This window comes from Odocoileus virginianus, chromosome 3 (assembly GCF_023699985.2).
Source record: "Odocoileus virginianus isolate 20LAN1187 ecotype Illinois chromosome 3, Ovbor_1.2, whole genome shotgun sequence".
Lineage (NCBI taxonomy): Eukaryota > Metazoa > Chordata > Mammalia > Artiodactyla > Cervidae > Odocoileus > Odocoileus virginianus.
The window spans coordinates 61,145,410-61,164,356 of record NC_069676.1 but is presented as its reverse complement, the minus strand read 5'-3'; the positions used below and the strand labels follow the sequence as shown (position 1 = coordinate 61,164,356).

Genomic DNA, 18,947 nt, shown 5'->3' with positions numbered 1-18,947 from the left:
CAAATTGAAGAACTTGCACTTTATACTCTGAACGGCACAAGTTGAACATGGCAAGTTTCCCCAGATTGTCAGGTAAATTCTTAGGTGACAGCTCCATAGAGAGGATAGTTATAGGAAAGTACAGTTCGAAAAGTCTTGTTACATTAGAAATGCTTGAAAAAAGTGGGGATGTTCAACCTGAAAATAATGAAAGACTAAGAGGGGAAGTGAAGAATGTATTCCAATCCCAGAAGGGCTTTACTGGGGGCGGGGGTGGGGGGTGGGGGCTTTACTGGGGGCGGGGGGGTGGGCGGGATATTTGTTCTTTAAGGTAGGCCAGAACCAACCAATGGACAGAAGTCATGGGAGTCAGACTTCAGCTAAAATAATAATGATGACAATCATAGCACCTAACATGTATTAGACCTGAACTACATAGTAGGCACTATGCTGAGAACTTGATTTGTGTGATCTCATATAATCCTTGGAATAATCCTGTGAAGCAGATACTTTTATCATTTCCACATTGCAGATTAGAAAACTGAGTCTTAAATGAATGCAGTAGTTTCTGCCCATTATAACATAGCTAGTGAGGGCCAGAGACCACAGTCATAGCAAGTGACAACACTCTGTGCTCTCTTTCTAACCACTGTACATTCTGCCTCCTCATCACTAGTCAGTCTGATTCATTTGTCTCCTGTCCTGCAATGAACTAAGCCCTTGGAATGGCTTGCATCTCTATACTATTAATAAGAAGGAATTAGCAGTTTTCTAGGAGACCTGAGTGTTAGTCTTCAACTCTTTTTTAAAACTGGATTATAGTTGCTTTACAATGTCCTGTCGGTTTCTACTGTACGGCAAAGTGAATCAGCCATCAATATACATGTATTCCCCTTTTTGGGTTTCCTTCCCATTTAGGTCACCACAGAGCACTCAGTAGAATTGCCTGTACTATGCAGTGGGTTCTCATTAGTTATCTATTTTATACATAGTGGTGTATATATGCCAATCCCAATCTCCCAATCCATTCCTCCCCCCAACCCCCACCCAGTATCCATACCTCTGTTCTCTACATGTGTCTTTATTTCTGCTTTTCAATTAAGATCATGTATACCATTTTTCCAGCTTCCACGTATACACATTAATATATGATACTTATTTTTCCCCTTTTCTAACTTACTTCACTCTGTATGACAGTCCCTAGGTTCATCCACATCTCTGAAAATTTTAATGTGTGCTATTTCTTGGGATGTGAACCTCCAAGCTCTTTATTTCTGTCTCTCAGAGTCTCTCCCAGTATCCACAGCACAGTACCTGGAGCAGGCTAATGGCTTAATTCACACCAAGGAGTGAAGCAATAAACAATCATGTCTTCACTTATCCTTCTCATGGTTTTCTTGTAAGTTTCCATCTGTCATCTCTCACCCTCTTAACTTACATCTTGTGGACCAAAGAGTTTTGTTATTGACTTTTTTTGGGTAATATTGATCCAGGCACTAGATTGTTGATCTGCACAGTGAGGCCCTTGGCTAGATCAGTGAGTGATCTTACCAACTATTGTCCCAGGCTGTAGGCATTTTGGAGTCTACCATGTTGAATTAGGGGGAAGGGAGAAGAATGGGGTTCTAGATTCCTACTCTCCCTCTACCATCAAAGCAGCTTTGCTTTTTTATCTGTTTCACATACCGGGGTTCTCCTCAAGATTCCATTTGAAAATAGAGCTTTAAACTAAAAAGTTTGGAAACTTCTGAGCCAGTTGATTTTTCCCTTAAGGGCTTTTCAGCTTTGATCTACAATTCTGTGATCACACAGGTGTGTGCACATGAATATGGAGATACGTGAGTTCATGGAATATTTCTGAGATGAGGACTTTGTTCTGTCCTCAAATAACCATGTCTCTGCATACAGTGTTCAGATTTTCCTATTTTAGCCACTTTAACTGGAACTTGAATGTTCTCGCCCTATATAATCCCTCATAACACAGGCTTATCTGGTTCCCGCCAAGTCAATAAGACATTGCAGCTGTGCTTAAAACAGCTAAAACATCATTTGAATTGGAAAAAAGAAAAAAGTCTCTAGTGTTAACTCTTATCCAAGTACATTTGAAAGAAGGACTGGCACCTATATGCTTCAGTTCAGTTCAGTTCAGTTCAGTCGCTCAGTCGTGTCTGACTCTTTGCGACCCCATGAATCGCAGCACACCAGGCCTCCCTGTCCATCACCAACTTCCGGAGTTTACTCAAACTCATGTCCATCGAGTCAGTGATGCCATCCAGCCATCTCATCCTCTGTTGTCCCCTTCTCCTCCCGCCCTCAATCCCTCCCAGCATCAGAGTCTTTTCCAATGAGTCAACTCTTCGCATCAGGTGGCCAAAGTATTAGAGTTTCAGCTTCAACCTCAGTCCTTCCAATGAACAGCCAGGACTGATCTCCCTTGGGATGTACTGGTTGGATCTCCTTGCAGTCCAAGGGACTCTCAAGAGTCTTCTCCAACACCATAGTTCAAAAGCATCAATTCTTTGGCACTTAGCTTTCTTTATAGTCCAACTCTCACATCCATACATGATCACTGGAAAAACCATAGCCTTGACCAGACTTTGTTGGCAAAGTAATGTCTCTGCTTTTTAATATGCTATCTAGGTTGGTCATAACTTTCCTTCCAAGGAGTAAGTGTCTTTTAATTTCATGGCTACAATCACCATCTGCAGTGATTTTGGAGCCCAAAAAATTAAAGTCTGACACTGTTTCCACTGTTTCCCCATCTATTTCCCATGAAGTGATGGGACCAGATGCCATGATATTAGTTTTCTGAATGTTGAGCTTTAAGCCAACTTTTTCACTCTCCTCTTTCGCTTTCATCAAGAGGCTTTTTAGTTCTCTTCACTTTCTGCCATAAAGGTGCTGTCACCTGCATATCTGAGGTTATTGATATTTCTCCCAGCAATCTTGATTTCAGTCTGTGCTTCTTCCAGTCCAGCAATTCTCATGATGTACTCTGCATATAAGTTAAATAAACAGGGTGACAATATACAGCCTTGATGTAGTCCTTTTCCTATTTGGAACCAGTTTGTTGTTCCATGTCCAGTACTAACTGTTGCTTCCTGACCTGCATACAGGTTTCTCAAGAGGCAGGTCAGGTGGTCTGGTATTCACATCTCTTTCAGAATTTTCCACAGTTTATTGTGATCCACACAGTCAAAGGCTTTGGCATAGTCAATAAAGCAGAAATAGATGTTTTTCTGGGACTCTCTTTTTCAATGATCCAGCAGATGTTAGCAGGTTGATCTCTGGTTCCTCTGCCTTTCCTAAACCCAGCTTGAACATCTGGAAGTTCACGGTTCATGTATTGCTGAAGCTTATATGCTTAGATACCTTCAAACACACAATCAGACATATCCCCAAAACACAAGTCCACTTGTGTTTAAAATTATTTTAAAAGGTGATTGGGATCTCACAGTCTGGGGGTTTAGGATAAAATGTTGACGCTTTGTGGCAGAAAGTCAGGGGGCCCCTAGACTAGGCTGTCAATGCATGATTAAAGAAGTACAGTATCTGGCCTGGTATTGGTTGGTCTTCCAGAATCTCCCTTAATATTAACTTTGTTCTGTCTGCAGTCAGGGGTGCCACCTGGCCATGGCCACCTCAGAGCAGGAGCCAAAGACCAATTGAAAATTCAGCGTAAGGAGTATGCCTATGCCTACTTGCTGCTGTTGTCCAGTTTCTAAGTCGTGTCTGACTCTTTGCAACCCCATCGACTGCAGCATGCCAGGTTCCTGTGTCCTCCACTGTTTTCTAGAGTTTGTTCAAATTTATGCCCATCACATCGGTGTTGCTATCTGACCATCTCAGCCTCTGCCACCCACTTCTATTTTTGCCCTCAATCTTTCCCAGCATCAGGGTCTTTTCCAGTAAGTCGGCTCTTCTCATTGGGTGACCAAAGTATTGGAACTTCAACTTCAGCAATAGTCCTTCCAATGAATATTCAGGGTTGATTTCCTTTAGGATCGACTGGTTTGATCTCTTTGCAGTCCAAGGGACTTTCAAGAGTCTTCTCCAACACTACAGTTCAAAAGCATCAGTTCTTCAGTGCTCAGCCTTTTTTGTAGTCCAACTCTCACATCTGTACCTGACTACTGGATAAACCATAGCTTGACTATATGGAACTTTGTTGGCAAAGTGATGTCTCTGCTTTTTAATATGCTGTCTAGGCCCATGAAGGGGCTTATGCCTGGAGTTCCTGGCTGACTTGAAATCAACAATGTCTTCCTTTCATATGATCAAAACCTTTCTGTCCAAGAAGGATCAGCCTACTTTTTAAATAAAACACCAGCTTAAACATTCTCAGGGGCTCCCCAAGAGTAGGCACCCTCTGAATGCTTGGTGAAAAAGAAATGAAAATTCAAACATAGCATTAAATTTGAAACCTAGCGGGATGGGTAAAGGAATGGGTTCACTCATTCATTCATTCATCTGTATCTAATGTCGCCAAGCACATATGGGACAAAGGGATACAGCAGAGAATAAGATACACCTGATCCTTGTTTTTGTTACTTAAAGTTTAGTGAGAAAGACCAGCATTACCCATATAATTATAGAGCAAAATAAGTAGGACAAAACCTGGCCCTGGAACTCAGGGAAGGCTTCCCAATGGAAACACAGAAGCTGAAAGAATAGGAGGCTTTGGTTGGGTGAAGAGTGCAAGGAAGAACTCTCTAATCAGAAAACACACAGGCTTGGAGATTCCAAGTCAGAGTGACCGAGGATGGTGAATCAGAGGAATCGCATGTACACATCAGCTTAGCATCAGCAGGGACAGACCCCTTAGGTGCCAGTTTTGGCAGTAGGTTAAGGTAGTGTATAGCTTGGAAGGTTCGGTCCTCACTTCCTTACTTGTCCCTCTTTTTAAAAATTTGTATTTATTTTGTGATTTTTCTCTGGCATTCTTTTAAAACTTTACTGGTATGTTCTAGCTGGAAGACAAAGCCAAGTTGTTTCCAGGATGAAAGTGAAGCCACATGCGTCGTAATGCTTCTGAGTGCTGGTGTGAGCCTGGTGTGGTGGGAGGTACGCTCGGTTCATGTCTGATGTTCGTGTGGTGGGCTGTTAGAACCGTGCCCTGTGAGAAGGCCCTGGGGGGATGCGACGATGAGGGGCATCCAGGCTAGAGGAGCAAATGCCAGGAGCAAGCAGGGTAGGTGGTTCCCTCTCTGTGGGTGTTATTTGAGCAGGAACCAGATGGATGTGCTTCTGTTAGGGACGTTGTAGAGGAGAGTCTGGCCTTCTATGGGAAGTGGTTTAGCTGCCCTCTGAGTCTCATATCTACCTACTCATTTGCATCTTCATAGCTATACTTATAGTCTACCATTGATCTCTGCTTCTTTTAGCAAGACACAAGGAATTTGCCTGTAAGTTCATGTGATAAATGGATACCAGCATTGTTTATTTCCTGAGAAGTCATTTCACTCACTTATTCATTCATTTGGTGACTTTTTAAAGAACACCATTACATGAAGCTCATTTTGCCTGGTGAACTGGAAATTCATCAGTGAGAAAGGCAAATTCCTTCCTCCAGGAGCTTACAGACAAACAGGGAGGAAGGTATTATATTATTGTATTTCTATTATTATTATTTTACCATAATTATTGTATTATTATAACAATATCATATAATTATATATGTTTATATTATATAATTATATTATATATAATTATAGTATTATATTATTGATAATTATATTATAATTACCACTATTATTGTAGTGGTGGATGAGATTTAGTCTAGAAGGGGGTTGAGGGATCTCAAGGATGGTATCCTGTTTCCAGATATTATATTTTCTTTCCCCCCCAAATGATAATGATGGTGGTGATTATAATGATGATGATGGTGGTAATTGTTAATATTTACTGAGTGTTTTTGGGGGGCCGACTATAATTATGAGAACTTACAAAGTTATTATTTCACTTAATTCACATGATAGCCCATGTGAAGGTAGATGATACTACATTTCTTTTTTTTTTTTGCAGATGAGGCAGTGGAAGCTCAGAGAAGGTAGGTTATTTTACTAATACTGCACAGCTAATAAATATAAAACCAGAATTCAAACCCAGTCTGTCTGACCCAGAGCCATTCTCCCCAACTACTGCACCACCTTCCTAACCAAAGAAACAATGCAGAAACCAAACATGAACATGTATTGAGATGACGTGGGCAGAAGAAAGCAGACACCCTTAGCCTTATAGAAAGCATAGACAGATTTCTCTGCACAGGGGAGCAAGGAGATGAAAGTACCTTCTTCTAAGGACTCACACAGCAGAGGGACAGCAGCGTGGAGCTGAGTCTTGGATGAGCTGCCACATGGACCAGAACTACTTCTAACTAACATTTCACAGGAGGTCATCTGCAACCACGTGGGGGAAATGGCTGACCACCCTGGTCCACAGATACCCCAATAAGACGTGAGATGACCTGTCCTCAGTTTGTGTTTCCCTCAGCTTTTGTGCACTAGAAATTGCAGTCCATATCCATGGGAAATTGGTTGAGGAACCTCTAAAGACACCAAAATCTTCAGATTCTCAAATCCCTTATATAAAATGTCACAATATTTGCATATAACCTGTGCATATATGTGCATTCTCCTGAATACTTTAAGCCATCTCTAGGTTACTTATAATACCTGATAAAATGTAAATGCTATGTCACTAGCTGGAAATACCATATAAATGCTAGGTAGATAGTTGCCAATATATAGCACATTCAAGTTTTGCATTTCAGAACTTTCTGGATTTTTTTTCAAATATTTTTGACCTGTGGTGGGTTGAATCCATGGATATAGAATCCATGGATGTGAAGGACCAACTGTATAATTATAATAAAATTCCATCAGTATCCAGTGGAAAATGAAATGGGGATTTGAGAGCTTGAGTCTGAATTCCAGGTCTATTGCTGCAATTGTAGCAAGATTTAAACTCAAGGCCTCTAGTCAAGAGCCCATCCTCCCGCTGCACCTGACCCCCTCCTCTTGCTCAGCAGTCATATGGCACAGTGTAAGAACATGGATTTGGGAGTTCTGTAGTCCTGGAGGGGAAGCCCAGCTCCATGATTTTGGCAGTTTAGTGACCAGAAAGCTCACCCTCTGAACCTTGGTGTCTTCATTTGACAAATGGGGTTTTTATCAACCTCGAGGTCTATTATGAAGATGTAATGGTTAATCAGTTATAGTGTTTGGACTGTAGCAATCCCTCAGTGAATAGCTGAGTTATCACGGTTGTTATTGTTGTTGTAGTTATTTATTAGGGGTTTAAGGCAGTCTAGTTCAGTGGCTCCAGTGGTTTGGCCTAAGTTTAGCCTGGTCATCCTATTCTCAGGATCACATCACTTGGTTTCTGTCCGATTCCTGAGAGCCAAACTCCACTGACCAGCAGTGCTTGCCTTCCTCCTCTGCAGCTCAGTCATGTAACATCTTGGAGCCTCAGTTCTCTCTTCTGTAAAATGGGGGTGATAGAGTCTGCTGCTGCTGCTGCTAAGTTGCTTCAGTTGTATCTGACTCTGTGTGACCCATAGACGGCAGCCCACCAGGCTCCTCTGTCCCTGGGATTCTCCAGGCAACAATACTGGAGTGGGTTGCCATTTCCTTCTCCAGTGCATGAAAGTGGAAAGGGAAAGTGAAGTCGCTCAGTCATGCCTGACTCAGCGATCCCCACGGACCGCAGCCTACCAGGCTCCTCCGTCCATGGGATTTCCGAGGCAAGAGTACTGGAGTGGAGTGCCATTGCCTTCTCCATGATAGAGTCTACCTTGCTTATTTCATAAGGGTACTGTGGGATGTGATGCTTGCCAAAATGTCACATGGTGGAAAAATGAGAGGAATTGCTGTTATTATTATTGTTATGAATGCCCTGAAAGGTGAAAGTGAAGTCGCTCAGTCGTGTCTGACTCTTTGCGACCTTATGGGCTGTAGCCTACCAGGCTCCTCCATCCATGGAATTTTCCAGGCAAGAGTACTGGAGTGGGTTGCCGTTTCCTTCTCCAAGGGATCGTCCCGACCCAGGGATCACACCCGGGTCTCCCGCATTGCTGGCAGACACTTTACCATCTGAGCCACCTGGGAAGCCCATGAATGCCCTAGGCAGCACGAACTGCTCCATATTGAAAGACAACCAATACCTTCAGCCTTTCAGTGCCTCTCAAACTGGGATCTGGTGGACCCTTTATAAATTCTCAGAGGTCTGCTAGTTCTCTGCAAGAATTTTTAAATGTTGAGCTTATTTATTTCAGTGAAACTCAATCATCAATATTAATTATCTGATCATTTGTCTCACGCTGTGAATACTCTTGTTTGCAGTCCCAGTGGACTGAAAAATTTAATCATTAGCTCAGTGTTTCCCAAACTGTCTGTACAGATGCATTCTAGGGGTCCACATGTCTTTCTTTTGAGAAACACTAGTTTGTTCTAAGATTTGCTGCTGATGCATTGTAGAGATAAGAGCTATAACTGGAGAGCTCCGGCTGGTAACTGTCTGCTTTGATCACAGTCTCCGAGTAGTGAGTGAGAGCTGAGTCAGGGCTGGGTTTGGAGGAGGCCTGACAGCCAGACAGGAGAGTTTGGTTCTCCAGGAGATTGCAAGACCCAGGAGCTTCTTTAAGTAGTAATGGTATAGTTCACCAATTTCTATGGCAACCCACTCCAGTATTGCCTGGGAAATCCCATGGACAAAGGAGCCTGGCAAGCTACAGTCCATAGGGTTGCGAAGAGTTGGACACGACTGAGCAACTGAGTATGCACTCAAGTTCACTTTATGGACATCCTAATACTATGGAAATAGAAATATACATCTATCCATCATATATAAAATAAGAATGCATACACCAGCATTTATGTGCATGGGCATATACATGCACATATACGTACAGACACAACATGTGAGTATGTTTAGATGGGCACATTTAGTATATGAAGCAAGGATTCCCCACTATGTAGAGCAATTTAACTTTTTCTAGGCATGGTGGCATTCAGCAACATACTGGCCTTTCCCAGTGATTCTATGAGCATAGAATAGGAACTATTATTCTCAGTGAGGAAACTGAGTGCTGGCAAATTGCCCAAAATCACAAAGAAGCTAGCCGAGGATGGTGTCTGGACAAAAAGCAGGGTTTTTCTTTCTTTGTTTTTTTAATGACTCCTGTTATAAAGCTCTCCTCCCTGACCCAGGGTTCTCCTTCCGTCTTCTCTTCCAGTAGCCCTCCAAACCCAGAAAAGCATCCCTCCAAAGTGACCTGTTACAGGAACACTGTTGGCATCTTTGAAGCTCACACAGTCTGACAGGGACAGAAAGAACCTTGAAATAAAAAGTAGCTCCCTCCTTTGTTAAACCTTTCAAAAGCTCCCTTAGTTTCTAACTCTATAATTACACCCTAATCACAAGCATGCTGAAGGAGGGGGTCAGTTCCATGCAGCAGTGGGCTAATTATGTGGCAGAATTTCTAAAAATTACCATCTTATAAATTGCATGATTCCTCTGAAGGGGGAAGAAGAACACACACACCACATACTCCACTGTTTCAAACTGAATTAATTAGTAATTTGAAGCCCAATTATCAACTAATCTATTGGAACATGCAAGTCTTTTGTATTTGGATGGTATATGCAATTTGCATCCTATTAGCTAGCAGTTGTAAGAATTTGAGAGCTCATTAGGTCAGGGGAGAAAAAAAGAATGCAGATCAGAAGGCTGCAGACACCCAAAGGGCTGACTTAGTGATGCTGTGACTAAGGGGTCACTTGGCAACAGATGGAGGCTGGCAATGTAATTACCTGAGGTCTTTGGGTGGCTTTGAGGTCACTGATGTGTAATTTCTATCTTATCCTGGAGAGATGATTATGCATGCCCCTACCCTTGTTCTGTGTATTCTCAAGCAGCAGGGTGCCCGCATGATCTGTGCTGAGAGATGTCCTGATATAGTAGAAAAGGCATAGGCCTGCTAACCCTGGTGCCAGGCCTGGCTCTATCACTGACTTGTGTGAGCCTGGCCAAGTCATACCCCCTTGCTGGTTTGACCATAAGCAAATATTTCCCTGTAAGCAAATGAAACTTAGATAGAGCTGACTTCCAAAGTCTCTTCTAGGATGAAGGATCTAAGTGAGATTCAAGGGATGTCAAGAGTTTTTTTCATTACAAAGCCAACAATTTGATCCTTGCAAATGGTTTTTGAGGATGCAACTCTTGGTTCCCCCAAAAGTGTCTGGATGGTTATTACCCATTTAAAAGGCAAGTATGTCTGAGAAAAGTAACATATTTATCTATTAATAGCTAGACCTTAATTAACTTATCTTAATAAGTCCTTATTTCTCATCTTGACCATGAAATACCAAGACTGCTAAGGCTAGGAAGTTTCCAAGGGGAAAGATGGTTCAGGTAGGAATATGTCTGAGGCTGGAGATCAGTCAGAAAGAGAGACAGAGCTTAAGAATTAGGCAAGATATTTTGGTCCCACTTTTCAGTCCTACCACTTTGACCTTTACTATACCCAGACCCTGTGCCTTTGTCCTGTTATTGATCCTTATTCTAAAGGTAAGTAGGAAAATAACAATCTCTTATTCAGTTAATGTTACAGGAATAATTACCACAAATAACATGCTAAAACTGAGTGATATAATTTGTTATGGGCAAAAAGCTAAAAAAATCACATTTTAAAGGAAACACAGAAAATAATAAAGAAGGCCAGGATAATAAGCAAACTTTGTAGAAAAAAGCTGTCATTAAGGAAATCTGACAACTGCTCAAACTGTCACATGGCAAAATTTGTTATTTATTAAAAATTTGCTGGGAGATGCAACCACTTGATAAAATAGTTTTGGCATTCCTCAAAATATTAACCATAGAGTTACCATGTATCCCAGTGATTTCACTCCTAGGTTTGTGCTCAAGAGAAGAATTTGTATACAAATGTTTGTAGAAGCAGAATTCATAATAGTCAAAAAGTGAAAACAACTCAAGTGTCTATCAGCTGGTGTGTGGATAAACAAAATGGGATACATCTGTATAATAGAATGTTACTTGGCAATAAAAAGGAATGAAGAACTGATATGTGGCACCAACATGGATGAATGTTGAAAACATTATGCTAAGTGAAAGAAGCTGGTCAGAAAGGACCAGATATTCTGTGATTCTAATATCCAGAATAGGCAAGTCCATAGAGATAGAAAGTAGATTACTGGTTGCCAAAGGCTGGAGGAATTTGGGGGAAAATAGGGAGTAACTGCTAATGTATGGGGTTTCTTTTGGGGGATGATAGAGATGTTTAAAAATGAGATTGTGGTGGTGTTTCATAATTCTGTGAATATACGTAAAAGAATTGACTTGTGTACTTTAAATGGATGAGCTTTACATCATGTGAATTGCATCTTAATAACGCTCTTTAAAAATAAGACAAGGCAAAGTAAAATTAAATTTGGCTTTGGGGAAAAAACAAAACGAAACACTGGAAGTCTCAAACTTCATAATTTAAAAAGGTAGATGAGAAAACATGACCCAGGACTTGCCAAAATAGACTTGCCAAAATGGATGGCCACAAAGAAAATTCATAATGATACATGTCACTAGGAATAATTTAATGTGTACCAAAAATTATCTTATGAGTCAAGTCTTCATACCCTGCAAAATAATTGCACCCAATAAAAATAACTGTAGTACATAAAAATGAAAGTAAAAATTTTCTTTAAATGACAGCTTATCTATGCCACATAAAAAAGAGAATACAAACTAAATTGTCATAATATTGTTCATGGTATAAAACTGTTTCTGGTTAAATACCTGTCAGTGCTAGTATTCTTATGATTTAAACATTTGTATTTATAAACAGTAAAACTATCATTGGTGTCAAAACAGAGAATCAAAACCAGTGAGGTTAAAGCATATTGTATCCATTCAAAGATGTGGTGATTTTGTTGTTATTGCCAAGTGGCAGAGTCGATTAAAGCTGGAATTGTGATGACTAATAAAGGCCTGTCCACCAGCGTGATCTCTTACAAGGAAGCTTGGAGAGTCACCTTAAGTGTGCTGTGGGTTTTGCAGGGGCACAGCTGAAGCTTGAAATTGCCTGTCCCATACATGCAGTTCCTACCAGCCAGGGACCACAGTAGCAAGCCAGGCCCCAAACATGCAAAGACTCACCAGTTGAGGGCTTGCAGTGTCCTCTACTCACCAGATTTGCAAGGATATAGTGGTAGCCAATGCCATTCTTTTCCAGCTTTACAATCTATAAAACACAACCAGGGGGATACATGCATTAATCGTACTGCCAGTTAAAGCTACACCTGCAATAATAATAGCAATGAACATTGAATACTGACTGCCCTGTCCTATCCTAAGTACTCAAGCTACAGTATCACAGCCACCCAATGATGGTGGCATTGCTGATACCCTCGTTTTTACAGATAGGGATGGAGGCTTAGAGAAGTTAAATAAACTCCCTGAGGTTACCTAGATATTAAGTGCAGATACAAGATTTGAAATCATTTTTGCCTGATTCCAGGGATGGGGCAGTGTTATAACAACCCCAAGGTCCTGGCTAAAATGCTCACTTCTTTCCTTCTTCCATAAAGCCTTCTCCATTCATGGAGATTCTTTCTGTACACAGTGAGAATCATCTGTTGTATTGGATTCCCTGTCACTGTTATAATGATATCTGCTGCTTGAGTGGACAGAGAAGTGGATGCATGGTCAAATGGGTGGTTGGATGATTGCACCCCAGTTCTTGAACTTCACATCCTTGCATGGGTCACATTCAGATACAGTTCCTTCTTTTGTGCCTTCTTCCCTGAACCAGTTGGGTATTCAGACATTTCTGCAATTTTGAGTGCAAGCTGGAAGCTGGGAGGGAATGTCAGGATCATCTGATCCACCCCTCACTGTACAGATGGAAAGTCTGGGCCCAGAGTTGGGGCGTGATATATCAGATCCCACAGCAGTATGGTAGCAGTGTTGTTACATTGCATTGTGTGGTGCGCGTGCTCAGTCATGTCCAATGCTTTGAGACCCAATGGACTATAGCCCACCAGGCTCCTCTGTCCGTGGATTTCCTAGGCAAGAGTACTGGAGCAGGTTGCCATTTTCTTCTCCAGGGGATCTTTCTGACCCAAGGATTGAACCTGTGTCTCCTGCCTTGGCAGGCGATTCTTTACCACTGCACCACCTGGAAATCTCTAGTGTTAGGACAGGGACCTGGCTATTGTGAGCCTTTCCATAGGATGCCTGAAATAAGAGCCAGGGTCTCCAAACACCCCTCCATCTTGCATGCATAGGCTGTCTCTAATCATTCTAGGCAGGAAAATATCTGTAGAAAGAACTACCCAGAGATTTGCTTGGGTATCCAGATACACTACCCAGCTGGGAACAGCTAACACTGTGGACCTTGGTTTAGCCCTAGCTCAGCCAGCAAGGTAACTTGATCTGCTTCTTTTTAATCATCAAAATGAGGTTAGTACAGCCTGCTCAGTGCCCCTCCCCCTGCACTGTAACAAGGAGACATAAAACAGAGGAGAAGCATTTGGGCTTCTTCTCTAACTGAATAAATTTTCAAGGTTATTAACAGCCACATTCAGATATCTACTTAATTGGATGTATGTGCATAGCAGCTCACATTTTTTTATGGCTAGAATAATTAAATGCAAGTGCATACAATGAATGTTCTGAAATAGTGGCTAGCATGTGAAATTCCAGACCATGGAGCTCAAAGACTATTGGGATGATAGTTTTATTAATAATTCTTCATTGCTTTTTCATTTTCTTGTCAAATGGCTTGCTGCGCTTTCAACAATGAGATACCATTATCAGAAACCTATTCAGTTTCAAATTAACACAAAACAGCAAACAAAAGACAGATTGAAACCCACTGTCTCAGGGCAATGGATAAGAATAGTCTCTGCAGGATGAAATTACAGGTTGAAACATAAGAAACAATAATGAATGATTTTTAACCAATAAAGATTAGTAATTTCATATAGTTGGACCTAAACACCAACCTTCCCACCCATCTACTCACCTACCTACCTGATGACCTCCTTTCCCTTTTACAAATATTAAGTGCTTACTATCTACCAAGCACTGTGCTGAGAATATAGTAGAAAATGAAAAAGCATGGTGCTTGCTCTGCTGGAGGTCACAGTTTACTGGGAGAAGAGCAATACTAAACAGATAAAGAGATAAAAGGTTACGCACTGAGAAAGTTGATACAAAGGTAATGTATACTTGCAATCCACTGCTTCACCGACTCCATCTTTTCAAAGCTCATTTTCACTGGATTGCTTTAATTCACAGTGTTTGTGTCTGGCATGCCCTTTCCCATTCTCTTTGATTATTCGTAACCTTTATGGCTAAGCTCTAATTCCAACTGCTTTGTGAAGCCTCTATGATTAATTAATTCATTCAACAAATATGTATTGAATGTGGACCATATGTCAAACCCCATGCTGTGTACTAGGTACAAGCTATGAACAAGTGAGGCAGGGTCCCCAGGCCCTCATTGAGTTGAGCTGACAATTTGGCAGGGAGCCAGATGGTAAATAGATAAACAGATAAATGGACAAGATTTCAGCAGGTGAAAAGCACTTTGAAGACAATAAGAGTAAATGAATGGGCTGGTCCCGGTCTCCCTCATCCATCTCCAACTCCTTCTGAATTTAATGACTGTATTATATAATTAAGTGCCATATACTGATAAAGTATTATAATCTAATGAATTTCCTGCCAGTGCAAGAGATGCAAGAGATGCAAATTCGATCCCTGGGTTGGAAAGATTCCTTGGAGTAGGAAATGATAACCTGCTCCAGTGTTCTTGCCTGGAAAATTCCATGGGTAGAAGATCCTGGTGGGCTACAGTACCTGGGGCCCCAGATAGTTGGACATGACTGACCAACTGAACACACACACACACACACACACGCGTGCTATATTTTGATAACCCTGTTCCTTGCTCACAGACCTTCACTGTCTCTCCACTGTTTATAAAATAAACCCCAGACTGTTCAGAATGGTTTCCAAAGATCATTGTCTTCCAGTAAACAATTGACATCCTCCACTTGGCCTCGTAAGCCCTCTGTGAACCGTGGCTCCCACAAGCCCTCTGGGCCGCCCTGCCTGCTCTTACCTCCAGCTTAAAGGCTCTTTTTCAGTCAAAGGCTACCTGTAGATATCTAGACCCATCTCACATTTAGGATCTTAGAGCATTCATTGATTCCTTATTCTTCCCATTCATTCAGAAAATATTTATTGAATACCTGCTAGATGCCAAGCACTGTTCAAGGCACTGTGGATACAGCAGGGAAGAAAACAGAACAAGAATCCTAATACAGCTGATATTCCAGGTGGAGCACTAGAGACTGAGACAGGCCGTTAATTCACTATGTGGAGTTTGGAATCATTGTCTTCCTCCTTAGATTAGGCAGAACGTTTGTGTTAGACTGAAAAGATCCAAGTTCTTGAGTGTGAGATAGTCTAGGATGATGCAAAGATGTCAGACTGCAAATCAGAAGATGGAAATCCTTTGTCACTAACTAAGTGACATTGTCTTTTTCACTAACTAGTCTGAACCCAAGACAAATGATTCAACAAATATGACCATTAGTCATCTCATCTGTAAAGTCTAAATGCAAGTGATAAACCACATAACTTATAAGATCCTTTCAGCATTTTGATTTTACTTTTCAGAATAGAAAAGTCCAACAATTAAAAAGATAATATACTACAATTTAAAATATTCAGAAAAACAAGTTACAGTCTTCCAAAACGCACGTTTTTCCTTTGACAGAGGGGATGGCTATAGTCAGCACATGCTGACAATTGAGTTTTTAAGAGGCCTGGCATGGTAGCTAAACAAAGATGGATTTGATTTCCTACTTTCATTCCATGCTACTTGTGAAATCCCAGGCAAGTGTAATCCCTTGTTTCTCCATTTATAAAATAAGGGCGCTAATGGAAGCAGTTTTATAGAAAGGATGTGAGGATGAAGTGGAATTATACATGGAAAGGGCTTGGCATGGTATTTGGTACAAAGTAAGTACTCAGAAAATAGTACCAACAGCTTTATCTTTACTGTAGGAGTCTTCAGTCTGTTAAGAATACCTGCTTATCATCCAACACTTTCCCTACCTTTCATCTAATCTTGTTATCAGCTTCGTAGAACAGGGATCTTCATTCCTGTTTTACAGATGAGTACACTTACGCCAAAAAATAAATGACTCAAGAAGCCAGGATCGTACCCACAACAACTTGAATGAATCTCTAGGGAATTATGCCAAGTGAAAAAAGCCAAACCCAAAATGTTACATACTGTGTAATTCCATTTATATCACACTCTTAAAATAAGAAAATCACAGAAATGGAGAACAGATTAGTGAGTGCCCAGGGAAAGGGAAAAGGAGAGGGAGAGAGGGAAGCAGGATGACCACAGAGGATCTTTGTGATGATGGAAATGTTCTGTACCTGAAATGTATCAATGTCAATTTCCTGGTTGTGGTATTGCACTATAGTTGCTACAGTTTTGTAAGATGTTATCATTGGAATAACTGGACATGTGGTGCATGGGATCTCTCTGCATTATAATCTTGCACATATGAACTTGTATCTCAAAATTTAAAAAGTTTAACTAAAAAGAAAAAAAGAAACACAAAGCAAAACCAGTATCAGTTGGCATTACGAATAGCAAAAACAGGTAAATCTTTACATTTAGCACTTTCAGTGGGGCAGGCTCTGTTTTAAGTGCTGTGCATGTATACATAGATTCTTGTGACCCTCACAAGAGCTCTCTAAAGGTAGCCATTTTTATTAATATTATGCCCAAATTACAGGTCAGGAACCTGAGATGTAGAAATTAAAAACCTGGCCCAGGGTCACAGAACTAATGAACATTAGAGCTGGGATGTGAATCTGACTACAGGGTCTCTGCGTTTAACTGTTATTAATACTCTGTTCTGCTTTACATAACTAGAATTCTAGTCCTCTGACTCTGGCTCAAAAAACTCCCATCTCAATGGGAACAGTTTTTGCTGCTTTTTCTCTCTGAGAGGGAGGCACAGATTCACACTTTGTAAAGTAGAACACAGAATGAACGCCTCAAAGAACCCCCGGCTTTCAACATCTCTCCTGTTCAATTGCCAAGGCCTCTGAACAAGCGCTGAGCTGGCTCTGAGATTCCCTGCGGGAGCCCCGGGGATCTTGAGGACTATTAACAAGCGCTGTCTTGTTGTCAAGTACCTAAAACTGCCATCTTTAATTGTAGAGTACTGTTCAAAAACAATTGCAGCATCTCCTTCCTTGCTAGCTCATCTGAATACACAGATGTAATTTAAAAAAACAAGTGATCTATCCAGTGCCACATGTTTTACCTCTGAGAATAGGAGGAACCATGATTTAGAGACATCTGGCTAAAGACTGCTGAGGTTACGGTGCAGTTTCTTAGAATGGACAGCTCAGTTAATTCATCTTTCAGACACTGGTATGTGTTCCAGGAAAGAGTAAAGGGGGTGCTCGGTGCCTTCCTGGACTCAAAATGGGTCAGTGGGCCACATGGATGAGAAACCAAACGCAGGATCAGCGGGTGACAGAATGCAGAGCCAAACCCAGGAATTCGGCTCTAAGGATGTGATAACACTTCACAAACTCTGAAGTGCAATGCATTTTTCTTTTTAACAAGAAAAGGAAGCACTTGAGATGTTTTTGGTTAACTGATCTGAGAACCATGGGAAGCCCTAGGTGATGGCTCCTACTCTGTACTATTTCATAATGTTTGAGTTAAATTGTTATCAGTTACAGGATGTGAGAAACAGCCTGTGGTTTCACCTAGTCAAGAACTCTCTTTGTAACTCCGAAGGCCAGAGGTCATCTGGTCCTCTGGAACCATCCCCCACACCCACCCTGAGGGCACCTTCGCTGCACTCACTACCTGGCCCAGGATAGCATTGAGGCGTTCTGATTCACAGTCCACTACCACTAGCCGCTCCTTTTTCTTCTCCAGGTTCTGGAAGAGCATCCGGTAACCCTCCTCCGTGGTTGTCAAGATGTTGACGGCTGTCACCTGCCAGTTCTTCTCAGCAGCTGTGTCCAGGACTTTCTGCAGGACGGACAGACCTGGAGGTGGGGTGAGTAGGACAGAGAGGTGGCAGTCAGAATCCACAGGAATTACCCCCACCTTCCCCATTCCTCCACTAAACTCAGCTCCAGCTTGCTCTATGCCAGTTTGAGCTGGAGTGGGCAGACTCTGTGTTTGTTCTGTGCTTCTGTCTGCAGAATGTAGGAGGCAATAGTTAGTGATTAAAAGTGTAATCTGAAGCTCCAATTCTAATGCTACAATATACTTGGTTAAATGATCTTGTATGGATTAATTCACCTTGTGAAACTTTGGTGTCTTCAATGGTAAAATGGTGATATTAATAACGCCCACCTCACAGTGTCATCATGAGGATTGAATGAGAGTATCTCAAACATGGCAGGGGTTTTATAAATATTGATTACTGTTTGGCCTTTAGTAACTGCTTATTAAATGTGCTGATCTGATATCTAAATAGCACCTTATAACTGTCAACCACATTTACTAATGTATAGTATATCTCAAGTCCTAGCACTTTGCCTCTCACACAGTAGATATTCGATCACCATGTACTGAATTAAGTTACTCTTTTCTGATTTACAGCTAAATGATAGAGGAATCCATGACTTAATACTGTTTTGTTTCATCTTTGGGACATAGATGGTGTATTAGTTTCCTACTGCGACTGTGACAAATTATTGTAAATTTCAGTTCAGTTGTTCAGTCAAGTCCTACTCTTTGCGACCCCATGAATCGCAGCACACCAGGCCTCCCTGTCCATCACCAGCTCCTGGAGTCTACCCAAACCCATGTCCATTGAGTTGGTGATGCCATCCAGCCATCCCATCCTCTATCGTCCCCTTCTCCTGCCCCCAATCCCTCCCAG

At 41.5% G+C, this 18,947-nt stretch overlaps 1 protein-coding gene and 1 long non-coding RNA gene across 5 annotated transcripts in view; one reads left to right on the top strand and one right to left on the bottom strand.

The window, feature by feature from the left end:
* GRIA1 (glutamate ionotropic receptor AMPA type subunit 1) overlaps window positions 1-18,947 on the bottom strand; it is a 336,900-nt gene that overhangs the window by 126,006 nt on the left and 191,947 nt on the right. For 2 of the 4 annotated variants that reach the window (XM_020872856.2, XM_020872855.2), the window contains exons 4-5: window positions 17,915-18,102; window positions 12,182-12,235 (exon numbers count right to left, since the gene is read on the bottom strand). In XM_020872856.2, the coding sequence (XP_020728515.2) occupies window positions 12,182-12,235; window positions 17,915-18,102 (242 nt within the window). The remainder of the gene's footprint in view (window positions 1-12,181; window positions 12,236-17,914; window positions 18,103-18,947) is intronic. The other 2 variants (XM_020872858.2, XM_020872857.2) reach the window with 1 other exon arrangement.
* Window positions 18,030-18,947, top strand: part of LOC139034436 (uncharacterized) — a 307,394-nt gene continuing 306,476 nt past the window's right edge. The window contains exon 1 of the long non-coding RNA XR_011486939.1: window positions 18,030-18,113. This is a non-coding gene — a long non-coding RNA (uncharacterized lncRNA). The remainder of the gene's footprint in view (window positions 18,114-18,947) is intronic.